Here is a 13,156-nt window from a genome sequence, read left to right on the forward strand (position 1 = left end):
GTGGAGATTTGTAGCCTGAAGCCCCAATTTAATGGATTTTTTATCATAGTGTGTAAATATTCGATGCTTATGGAGACAGGCATAAATGGTAGAATGCTCTTTGTTTTTTTGCCCAAAAGTTGTGGATGGTAGCTTATTACCCAAAAGATCCAACGAAATTCATTCAGGCAACGTGTAGATCGCATTACATGATAAAATTTATCCCTTGATGATAGATTAGCTAATTATAGCTACTTCAAAAATAACTGAAGTAGTTTGGTAAATTGGAAGGTTGACTACTGGAGCAAACCACATGAATAAATTGGATTTGCATCACAAAGCTGTGACCTGCAAAGTAATTAGAGTGCGCAATATTATGTTTCTATCACTTTAGCGAACTTTAATGACAATTTTATACATTTATAAAATATTTAACTGAATATATATAAATCATAAATCGGTTTAAATTCAGTTTAAAATTATATTTACAAAGGATCGATTAATATATTTAGAAAATATTTAACTAAATATATATAAATCATAAATCAGTTTAAATTTTATATTTAAACAGGATCAATTAATGCGTTTAGAAAATATTTAACTGAATATATATAAATCATAAATCAATTTAGATTCTGTTTAAATTTATATTTACAAAGAAGGAAGAGGGATGAAGAGAAGTTAAAGATAGATTTAAGTGGGTATTAATATCTTAACTAAATTATTCCACTCTGTACTATTGTTGACCATTAGATCCATTGGCAGACCATTAAACAATGGTATGCCATCAGATTAAAAAAAAATAACCTTAAAAATAAAACATTATTAAAAAACACAAAAAATATTAAATATTATTTAATTAAACATTATTAAAAAACGCAAAAAAATTAAATATTATATAATAAATAATAGAAGGACTGTTGAAGTGTAAGGCAGAGCTCCTCTTGCATGTGAATATCACCCTGAATATCATTTTTCTTGAAGTCTCCAGGAGGAACAGTGATTAAGAAGTACATGGCTGTAAAAGGATCTACCCTCTGTAAATATGATGAATATATAACAAGATATTGTTATGGTTATGAACATTTTTAACACGGTAGCTCAAGTATAAAATTTATAAAAAATCTTCTGGAGTAGCTCAAGTATGGCTCAAGTATGAAGTCAAATCTTCTTGGGTAGTTCAAGTATAAAATTTATAAAATTTACTTGTTCGAATCTTCTGGGTAGCTCAAGTACAAAATTTATTTACTTATTGTAGCTCAAGTATGAAGTCAAATCTTTTGGGGTAGCTCAAGTATAAAATTTATAAAATTTACTCGTTCGAGGGGTAGCTCAAGTATAAAATTTACTTAGCATGAAGGGGTAGCTCAAGTATGAAGTCAAATCTTCTAGGGTAGCTCAAGTATAAAATTTATAAAATTTACTTTAGTATGAAGATTTAATTTTGGGTTCCAATATAAAATTTATAAAATTTACTTTAGTATGAAGATTTAATTTTGGGTTCCAATATAAAATTTACTTTAGTATGAAGATTTACTTGAGTATGATTTTGGTTTAGAATATAAAATTTACTTTAGTATGAAGATTTACTTTAGTATGAAGTCTCACATAATCACAGATTTTGGGGAGATTTGTTCCAATATAAAATTTACTTTAGTATGACTTTGTGTTCGAATATAAAATTTACTTTAGTATGAAGTCTCCAAGAATCAGAGATTTTAGGGAGATTTTGGGGAGATTTTGGGTTTGAATCTTTTGGGGTAGCTCGAGTATGAAGTCAAATCTTCTGGGGTATGAGATTTTGGGTTCGAATCCTCTCGGGTAGCTCAAGTATAAAGTTGACGGGTATTTCAAATCTTATGGGTTAGCTCAAGTATAAAATTATTATTTTTCAATTAAAAAATAATCTAAGACCTTTATTCTATCGGGTTATATGAAATTTATCGTAAAAATTAAGATGCTCGTGCATTGAATATTTACAGTAAAAAATCTCCAATAGAATTCACCATCTGGTCGCAACAACTCAAATATTGATTCACCATTTGGTCGCAACTTGCATCAAACCCTAACAGTGTTAAAAATGTTCATAACCATAATAATATCTTGTTATATATTCATCATATTTGCAGAGGGTAAACAAACCCTAACAGTGTTAAAAATGTTCATAACCATAATAATATCTTGTTATATATTCATCATATTTGCAGAGGGTAGATCCTTTTACAGTCATGTACTTCTTAATCACAACTCAAAAATAAAAATAAAAAAAGTAAACTCAAAAATAAAAAATAAAAATTATGTTAATTAGATTATAATATAATTATTATTTTTCAATTAAAAAATAATCTAATACATTTATTCTATCGCGTTATATGAATTTATCATGTAAAAATTAATATGCTGGTGCATTGAATATTTACGGTAAAAAATCTCCAATATAATTCACCATCTGATCGCAACAACTCCAATATTGATTCACCATCTGGTCGCAACTTGCATCAAACCCTAACCGTGTTAAAAATGTTCATAACCATAACAATATCTTGTTATATATTCATCATATTTACAGAGGGTAGATCCTTTTACAGCCATGTACTTCTTAATCACTGTTACTCCTGGAGACTTCAAGAAAAATGATATTCAGGGTGATATTCACATGCAAGAGGAGCTCTGCCTTACACTTCAACGGTCCTTCTATTATTTATTAAATAATATTTAATTTTTTTGTGTTTTTTAATAATGTTTTATTAAATAATATTTAATATTTTTTTGTGTTTTTTAATAATGTTTTATTTTTAAGGTTATTTTTTTTAATCTGATGGCATACCATTGTTTAATGGTCTGCCAATGGATCTAATGGTCAACAATAGTACAGAGTGGAATAATTTAGTTAAGATATTAATACCTACTTAAATCTATCTTTAACTTCTCTTCATCCCTCTTCCTTCTTTGTAAATATAAATTTAAACAGAATCTAAATTGATTTATGATTTATATATATTCAGTTAAATATTTTCTAAATGCATTAATTGATCCTGTTTAAATATAAAATTTAAATTGATTTATGATTTATATATATTCAGTTAAATATTTTATAAATGTATAAAATTGTCATTAAAGTTCGCTAAAGTGATAGAAACATAATATTGCGCACTCTAATTACTTTGCAGGTCACAGCTTTGTGATGCAAATCCAATTTATTGATGTGGTTTGCTCCAGTAGTCAACCTTCCAATTTACCAAACTAATTAGCTAATCCATCATCAAGGGATAAATTTTATCATGTAATGCGATCTACACGTTGCCTGAATGAATTTCGTTGGATCTTTTGGGTAATAAGCTACCATCCACAGCTTTTGGGCAAAAAAACAAAGAGCATTCTACCATTTATGTCTGTCTCCATAAGCATCGAATATTTACACACTATGATAAAAAATCCATTAAATTGGGGCTTCAGGCTACAAATCTCCACTCAGCCTACATGGCTATTTATTTCACTCTCAGACAATATTTATAACAATGCGATCCACCCAATAAAATGCAATAATGGGTTAATGCTGATCCCCTGAATCAAGGGCACTTGGGTTTGCCCTGAGAGCTCCTCTTGTCCCGATAACAGGGGCATTCGTCTTTGTTCCCTCTAGTGCCGGATGGAACGCACTTGCAGGCATTGCAACAGATACCACAGGATTTGCGACATGCCTTTTGTCTCGGGGCCACCGAACATCTCCGATTGCACTCGCTCTTGCAATCTGCTCCTCCCCAAAACATACACACAAAAGTTACATACAATATCAAAACCACTACCAGAAAAAATGAGTTTATAAGAAGAGAAAGTTTATGTTTGCCTAGCTTTATACCTATCAGAGGTGCAGGCGAAGGTGCAGGTGAGTTTGGATGAACCAGAGTACCTCCACTTCCAGTGATCCCCTGATCTGCGCTAAGAACAACCTACAAAACAAAACAAGAATACAGGTCTTCAGGATAATATAGAGGAGGAGAATAGTACTTCCATATATGAAAACAACAACCCTAATAACATTTGCAATACTGGCCTGCCATTCTAGGGCTGAGATCAGAAGCATCAGAAGGCACACATACACACAAACATTAGAATTCCTCATCATTTTTCTTGGAAGAGTATTGAACCCTTGATGCACAACCGATCAGGGCGCTGTGGGTTTATAAAGCAGAGGAGTGGAGTGTCCTACAGAGAGGCTTCTGAGAACTTGACAAGATACGGGACATCGCGGCGTAAATGATCTGGTTTGCATTATTGAATGCACAGTACGTGTTCGGAAACCCCCGCGGCGGATTTCCGAAACCCGGCGGCTTTCTCTGTCATCCTCAATCGACGAATCGCCCTCAGGGCTGTATTTCGCTGCATCTGTTGACAAGCTCCGGCACATTAAAGAAACAAAAGAATCCCCTGGACAGCCTGCAGACAACAGGCATTTCTTGACGGCCGGAATTGCAGAGCGGGAAGCGCCGAGTTGAAGAAGAAGGTGAGTGAGCAGCGAGCAGTGACCATTTCCTCGATTCGAATTGGAACCGGCAATAATACTCCATCCCTGCAATTCCAGCTCGTCCCCAATCTGTCAGGGATGTCAGGGCCTCCAGTTGTGATTAGATTTTTTTGTCAGGGAATGGCAGGGAATGTCAGGATTGTTAGGGGAGGGTGGGGAGAAGGAGGGTGGCGGAGCTAGGGGAGGGTGGCGGAGGGCAAATGGATTGCCGGTGACCGGAGCCGGACGATTTTCCAACCGATGACGGAAAACGGGCCATTCTACCGCCTAGGTAGACTACTCCTTTCAAGTAATCCATATTTCAAATATCCAAATTATATATTTTTCAAGTAATCCATTAAAATTTAGATGTTCATATTTCTATAAAAAACCAAATTAACAAAAAAAACGTACACTAATCACCAAATAAATTGATATTTCTTTAAGATTATCTAAATACATTTTACCAACTTTACAACACTCAACTAAACCATATAATCGGTTTACTAAAAATACATGAAACTTTTTCATGATGCTTTTTCGGAGTATAATAATGACATTTATACCGGGCAAAATATGTTAGATAATACAGTAAAACTCAACCATTCACATCTCTATACTGAATCAACCTAATTATAAGAAAAATACAATAAGAACTAAATAAGTAACATATATTTCTTAGGATTAACTAAATACATTTTCCATGATGCTTTCTCGGAGTATAATAATGACATTTATACTGGGCAAAATATGTTAGATAATACAGTAAAACTCAACCATTCACATCTCTATACTGAATCAACCTAATTATAAGAAAAATACAATTAGAACTAAATAGATAACATATATTTCTTAGGATTAACAAAATACATTTTGGAAACTTTGGAACACACCACAAAATCATATAACCGCTTTAAGAAAAATACAATCCTTCAAGTAAGATAATCATTCGAGTAAGGATAACAACCATGGACCTATGTAAAGAGGATGATAATCACTCTGTTAAGGATAAATACCAACCATGGACCTATGTAAAGAGGATGATAATCACTCCGTTAAGGATAAATACCGTGGAAGCGTTATTAGTCTCTTGCCTTAGAGGACTATAGCGATCGATCAGTCGTTGACCAACCATTAAACAATAAAAAAAAATAGTCTTTATCACAATTCAATTAAAGTTTAAGGTTAGTAATATCAATTCAATGAAATTTTAACCAAAGTTTAAGTTTCCAGGTTTTATTGTCATCCAGGATATATAAACCATTAAAATTTAGGATATAAGTTTTCAATTTCATTCAATTTCACCTAAACCGATATGTAAACCATTAAAACTTAAGATATAAGTTTTCAATTTCATTCAGTTTCACCTAGACTTGAAGGAGCATTAAATGTTCGTGGTATAGGTAATACATTTACACTTCACGAATAGCTTTCCACATGCAACAAGTGCCACATTTTTTTGTCTACAGTTGTTTTTTTCCAGCGGCAACAACTGTCGTTAACTTGCCAACTAACTTTTTTTGGTGAGTAATGTCGTTGAGCCCCTTCATACTCGTAACTTCAATCGGTTCTGCGTATGGCCGTTCGCTTGGAGAGTTGATTTCTTCCTTCACAGACATTGCTAAGGGGCTTTATGCTTAATTACAAAGGCGAGGGCAGAAGACATCTCTGATCAAGGGCTTTATGTTTAATTACAAAGGTGAGGGCAGAAAAGCTCTGTTCAGGTGTGGGAGATACTTGTTCAGCTGTGGTGCATCCGTTTGTGGAACATCATGTATGCAACAATCTTTTCCAGGGCTCATCTATCTCTAGCTCTCACCAATATTGCTTCTATCTCTAGCTGTTTGATTAGCTACCACTTCATTTTCCTTTTTTCCTTTGGATTCTAAGAAGAAAAATGTATTTGCAGGTTTCATTCTCTTCATCGATTAGCTACCACTTCATTTTCCTTTCTTCATTTAGATTCTAAGAAGAAAAATGCTTTTGCAGGTTTCATTCTCTTCATCATTCTCAAGTAAGTACCAAATTCAGCATTTTCATGCCAATTTATGACTATCGTTATGGAACAGTCAACGAATCTTCATATACTCTCTATGAAGCTGCAAGTGAAGGTAAATATCTCTATCACATAGTGTCAACTGAAAAACTGAAGTAAATATCTCTATCACATAGTGTCAACTGAAAAACTGAAAAACAACGGTTGAATGGCTAGTCACAAAGCTTAAACGGTCAAAAGAAAACTGAAATTCCTCTTTTATAGTGGAATTAATTACCAAATAACTTAATCTTTTATTGCAATTAATGACCAAATGATTTAATTGAAACAGGGAACAAGGAGAGACATGATTTCTTATACCTGATGCATTTAACAAACCATTGCTTCTGAGGCACCAAAAACTTCTGAGGTACCAACAGTAATAAAACGAGAAGATTTTACCGGCGGAATATGCAGGAGTCTTGATGCAACTAAATAATTAGAATGCCCTTCTTCCACAATTAAATGCAGAAACATATTGTGGTTCCATTCATATTTTTACATGGACAAATAATATCTAATTTTTCTCGTTCATATTTAGACAGACTGATAGATATAATGTGATTTGACCAGTATTCAGATGTCAAATGCAACGATTGTTTTAGTAATCATAATTTTTTAACAATAGCAAATGAGATTGTTTCAGCAATCATGATTTTTTAATAATAGCAACTGAGGTGTAAAATTTTGAAGGATGCAACTGAAGACATAATGCCTGCAAATAACCATAGAGTTCTGGTACTAATTACAATTATATCCTGTTAGAGTTCTTTTTTACTGCAAGTATCTGGTTAGAGTCCTGGTATCAATTTTCATTATAACCTCCATGCAAGACATATATCATCACATGATTATGAGCTGGTGGAGAGGAGCCCGCCGAAAGCAAAGCGCAAATGGGAGAAGATTCAGATCTTGGAAAACATATTCAATTCTGGCATTGTAAACCCTCCAAGAGATGAAATAAAAAGAATGAGAACTCAGTTGTAAGAGTTTAGACAAGTTGGTGAGGCCAGTGTGTTGTACTGGTTCTAAAATAGAAAATCCAAAAGAAAATGAAGACAATGGCAATTGCAAGTTGTCCAAAGATCTAAATCTGGCACAGAGTCTGGAACCCTATCTTCCTCTTTATCCGCATCAACCACAACAACAACATCGTCTGTTAGTCCTGTGATAGACCTTTCTAGCAGTTGTTAGAAATTAATGGAGAATAGGTTACATAGTTATGATTTGCTCTTTATTTGACATTCAGTTCCTATTAATTAGGAATCTGTTTTTTCCTATGTATCTATTTAATTCCTGATGATTAATGAATAAGGGAAGTTAATGTATTTGCTGGAGGGAGCTCCTGGTGATCTGCACCTGTGAGCTCCCATGTGTTTGTCCAAACTTCTGTCTTCTGCATTTCTTATCATGGTATCAGAGCTACAGAGCTGAGGAAGCTTGTAACGCTGAGTGGAGCAGAAATTTAACCGACGCGTTTGGAGGGCGATCAACGCAGTTTTAAAGGTGATAGGCGCCGATTTCACCTCTGGACTTACGCAGTTTTTGTTAGCCAGAACGGCGCGAGTAAGGCTTGATCGCTGCGAAATTGAATCCCTGGAGGAGTAAGCTGTTGTTGCGTGAGGTGAATCGCTGCCGGATTGCCGTGAAGGAGATCTCTGCGAATTTTGATTGAATCGCTGCTGGGAAGGCGTTTGATAGCCAAGTTTGGTTAGCCAAGTGGGATAGGCGTTTGATTGAAGGCGCCGAGAAGACTGGAGAACGCTGCCGTAGAGGGTGAAGCTTTTGTTTGCTGCTCGTCTTGAATCTGTTGGGCTTCATATTGAATCGGCGTGCATGTTCGGTTGCAACCTGCCAAAGGTTTGCGCAATCCTTTTTGATCACTGCAAAATTGAATCGAGTTTCTAAGCCCTGCCCGTTTGTTAAGAAGCCAGATCTTGGCATCGGTATTGTTGTTTAATGATTCGTGTGATCTACGGTTGATATGCTGCTGCGATTTCGTTTGAGCTACACCGATCGATTGGGGCACAATTGAGCCAGATCTTCTCCCTTCTGGGCCGAGGAAAATAAAGTTTGTGGTACTATTTGTCCATCATTTGTTGAACCTGTGGCTGATCGAAGACTACGTATGGTGATCGAGCGATATTAGTGATCGAGCAACGGGGATTATCCAGTGCATTGTGATTGTGTTAATCACTAGTTGTCTTTGTATTTGGGGAGCTTCGGTGCGAGCTCGTGAGGCAGTAGTGTGCCGCCTATGTGGAGGGGCCGCAGGCTGATTGGTGGATTAATTCTGCGTTAAAAGATTTCATTGGGGCCTCCCATCTTTTTTCCTCATCAGTGTCTCGTCAACGCATCACGGTAACTTTGGTCTGCCCGAATGGCTGACTGATTAGAATGGAATTGCTTCTATTGTCTGATCTTCCATCTGCGTAAGCCGATATCTCACTGTTGTTACTAAGATATCTGATCGTTGTCCTTGGAATTGCTGAGTGGAACCTGTGTGTTCTGAGGAGGTGCGTTTGGACATTGACTGTTGGTGGAGGCTTGTTGATCTATCCGCGCTGAGGTGTCGTAGTCTGTAAGAAAGCAACATCCCTCGATTTGGACGGAGGAACGCGCGCAGAGAAACTCCACCAGGTAGCCTGTTTTTTTAAGTTGCCGGGGTAACCTTTTTTTTTCAAGATGAATTCTCATATGGCAGATTATTTAAATGAAAGCAGCGAATTGGATGGTTCCAATTACATAAATTGGAAATTTAAGCTTCAGACTTTGCTTGAAGGTTAGAATACCTACAGCATTGTCATCGGTGATGAAGGTAAGCCAACTGTTGCAAATGGTGGAACGAATGCAACAACTCAAGAATGGGAGAAAAGGGAGCTGAAGGCAAAAGTCCTACTAAAATTGTCAGTTAAAGATTGCATCATCCCTCATATTTGGGATTGCAAGACAGCGAATGAGATCTGGACAACTCTCAAAGACATGTATGAAATCAAGAACACCAGCCGAACCTTGTCCCTCAGGAAGAAGATCCTCTCAATCAAGATGGAGGAGAATGAGTCTGTTTCGTCATTCTTATCTCGGATAAAGGAAGTTAAAGATAAACTATCTGATATCGGTCAAACCGTGGCAAATGATGATCTGGTGACAATCACCATGAACGGTATGACAAATGACTATCAGATGTTTATAACTGGATTGAATGCAAGGGAAAATCCTCCAAGTTTTGAAGAGCTTACTGGAATTTTGCTACATGGAGAGGAAAGGAGGTTGTCTCTCAAGCCTCAAGATCCAGATCTTGCATTGATAACAAAGTTCAAGCCAAAAAGGAGAGCGATGGCTGATCAGAGGAGGAGCAACACATCAGAAATGACACCACAAGGTATGACCTCGTATAGAAATGACTCTGCTCCTGAATGTTTTTATTGTGGTAAGATAGGCCATATTGCTAAATTTTGTCGCAAGAAGAAGGCAAATCAAGAGAGGTACAATCAGAAAAGGCATGCAGGTCATTTGGCAGATGCAGATGCAGATACAGACCCAGATTAGAATCTGGATGTTAGAATATTTATGGCCGAGGGTGACACTGCTATTGAGGAGGATGAATCTGATATTTGGATCGTGGATTCTGGAGCCTCCTCGCATATGTCAGGTAAAAAGCCATGGTTCAGAAATTTTAAAGAATCCAACACTGGAGTAAAAGTCTATCTTGGAGATAATAGTGGGTACGAGATCAAGGGACATGGAGATGTCCTTGTTACTCTGCCTGATGGTAAGATCAGGAATATATCTGATGTGTGGTATGTTCCTGGCATTAAGAAGAACCTGATTTCTGTGTCCAAGATTACAGATCAGGACCTCAAGGTAGAATTTTTTAAATCTTATTGCATTATTAAAGATTTTTTGGATCACATGAAGCCCATTGCTACAGGTATTTACATAGGAGGACTCTACAAGTTGGATGTGAAAAGTACGCCTCAGCAAGCCTTGATGACGTCAAATAAGTCTGCTGAAAGGAGCCGGGACAGCAGGTATCCATCATCAATGGTACCTGCTGAGAAGGTAATTGGAGCGCTTCACTTAAACCCGAAGAAAATGAAGATCGACTCTGACACCAACCACAGCAGCGAAATTCACGACGAGAGCCTGGATATTCTCCCCACGGTGGTTCCCAATTCGGCATCGGTTTTGGCCCCGTCGAGTCTGGAGATGAAGAACCAGACGACGCTTTCCCGTCACCTGTCCCTATTAGACGAAGGGTCAGATACTCCATTTGATGAACTCAACATAGCTGGTTATTTACCATTTGATGAACCCAACATCATAGCACTTTATAAGAAGATATACAGAGCAGATTTCACTTTCCCGAAATGGTTTTCTCCAGGAGCTCGGAAACTGATTCTGAGAATACTTGAGCCGAATTATGAATATCGGATTACAATTCCTCAGATGTTAGAAAGTTCCTGGTTCAAGAAAGGCTACAATCCAGTCAAATTTGAAGAAGAAAGAGATACCAGCCTTGATGACATCAATGCAATATTTAGTGATTTTGTTGAACACCTTGTAATGGAACAGAAGGAATTGAAGGGGGGCAGACCTTCTCTTATGAATGCATTTGATATCATTTCATTGTCTAAGGGGCTGAATCTATCTGGTCTATTTGAGAAAAAACAGAGTGCTACTAGGGAAGCAAGGTTCACATCTAAGCACCCATCTACAGAAATCATCACAAAGATGGAGGAGATCGTGAAGCCACTTGGGTTCAATGTTAAAAGACGTGATTACAAGATGAGGTTCCAGGGGTCTGAAACAGGTAGAAAGGGGCATCTTTCTGTAGCTACAGAGATTTTTGAAGTTTCTCCTTCTCTCTTTGTTGTGGAAGTGAAAAAAAAAGCTGGCGGGGATACCCTGGAGTACAACAAGTTCTACGAGAATTTTTCTACTGCTTTAAAGGACATTGTGTGGACATCTGAGGTGGACGTGACAGAAGAATAGCTGGAACTACAATTCACTAAGCCACTAGGAAGACTGAAGTTTGATTTGTTTAGGGACATTTTAAGTGTGTTTAAAAATCCTTTTCTCCATTAAGGGGGATGTTAGAAATTAATGGAGAATAGGTTACGTAGTTATGATTTGCTCTTTATTTGACATTCAGTTCCTATTAATTAGGAATCTGTTTTTGCCTATGTATCTATTTAATTCCTGATGATTAATGAATAAGGGAAGCGAATGCATTTGCTGGAGGGAGCTAATAAGACAGATGATAAAAATTTATTGGTGTTTTGGTTCTGATTTGTTTTTATTAATTGTTTTTAGACCTCGTGGGGGCTACACAACGGCCCTTGTTGGTATTAATAGGTTTAGTAATTAAATTTGAGAGTTATTGTATAACTTTGGTTTAGGTGGGAAAACAGATTAATATTGTATTTCAAAATAATTGGAAATGAGGTTGGTATTTCAGAATAGTTGGAATTAACATGTTTTTGTCAACTTTTCTTCATAGGTAGGGAGTGAGATTCTCGATTTGTACACGGTGTGGGACTATGACATATCATTAACATGGCTTTGAGAAAAGTTTCAAATTGAAATATGTTTCGGATATCTGATATATAAATGACATTCTCGAAGGGGTTTTTAATTTTCAATAAAAAGGAATGATAAACTTGAAGTAATGAGAATTTTCACTGCAACAATAATATTTTATTTTAATGGATTAAATTATTATTTTTTCCAATAAAGTAAAAATCACAACTATTTACAAAATTAGCTAGAAGTAAATTAAACATATTCAAGATGGTGCTCTTAAAATTGATTTTGAGAATTTTTTTTTAGATTTCATTCCATTTATCTCCTCTCAACATTTCATATATATATATATATATATATATATATATATATATATATATATATGTATATGTATCATATATATATATATATATATATATATATATATATATATATATATATGTATCATATATATATATATATATATATATACACACACACACACACAAACCATGTATCTATGAAATCTAAAAAATAAAATATATTGATGTTAGACAAAACTTATTGGTGTTTTGGTTATGACTTGTTTTATTAATTTTTGTTAGACCCAATAGGGGCTATTGCTGCCTGCAACCCTTGTTTAAGTTGGGATATGCTAAAGTTGATATATATCATTTGTATTCTTCTATAGGATTATATTTGTTTTTCTTTATATGTTTATATTTATCATATAATTAGTTATTTATTTGAAAATTGTTTAAATTGGGATATGTTAAAGTTAATATATATCATTTGTCTTTTTCTATAGGATTATATTTGTTTTTCTTTATCTGTTTATATTTATAATATTAGATATAATTAAAATTAGTTATTTAGTTGAAAATTAATTAATGATTAAGAGTATGTGCTTCCTTACAAAATGTCACAAATTTAAATTTAGAGATATTGAATATCTATATTTTTTTAAACATAGAAGTCAAATAGTTATGTTGAGGGTACCTAACTTGTAGTGACCCAAATATAAAATTTTCATAAAATAGCTTCATATATTTAAATCGTCAACACCATAAACAATTTGCACAAATTAAACAAAAAAAAATTACGACAAAAAGGGAAATAGAATTTTCAATTGA

At 35.1% G+C, this 13,156-nt stretch overlaps 1 protein-coding gene across 1 annotated transcript; it reads left to right on the plus strand.

Moving 5' to 3' along the window:
* The first annotated feature begins 9,563 nt into the window (after positions 1-9,563).
* Positions 9,564-11,519, plus strand: LOC149176704 (uncharacterized). Its single transcript, XM_089421541.1, has 2 exons — positions 9,564-9,900; positions 10,450-11,519. Exons 1-2 carry the CDS (start codon positions 9,564-9,566, stop codon positions 11,511-11,513), a joined length of 1,401 nt encoding a protein of 466 aa, XP_089277667.1. The 3' UTR covers positions 11,514-11,519.
* The last annotated feature ends 1,637 nt before the right edge of the window (positions 11,520-13,156 follow it).

The sequence above is a fragment of the Pinus tabuliformis genome, chromosome 4_1 (genome assembly GCF_031772625.1).
Source record: "Pinus tabuliformis cultivar Carrire ecotype Pingquan chromosome 4_1, CPIR1, whole genome shotgun sequence".
In the NCBI taxonomy this organism is placed as follows: domain Eukaryota; kingdom Viridiplantae; phylum Streptophyta; class Pinopsida; order Pinales; family Pinaceae; genus Pinus; species Pinus tabuliformis.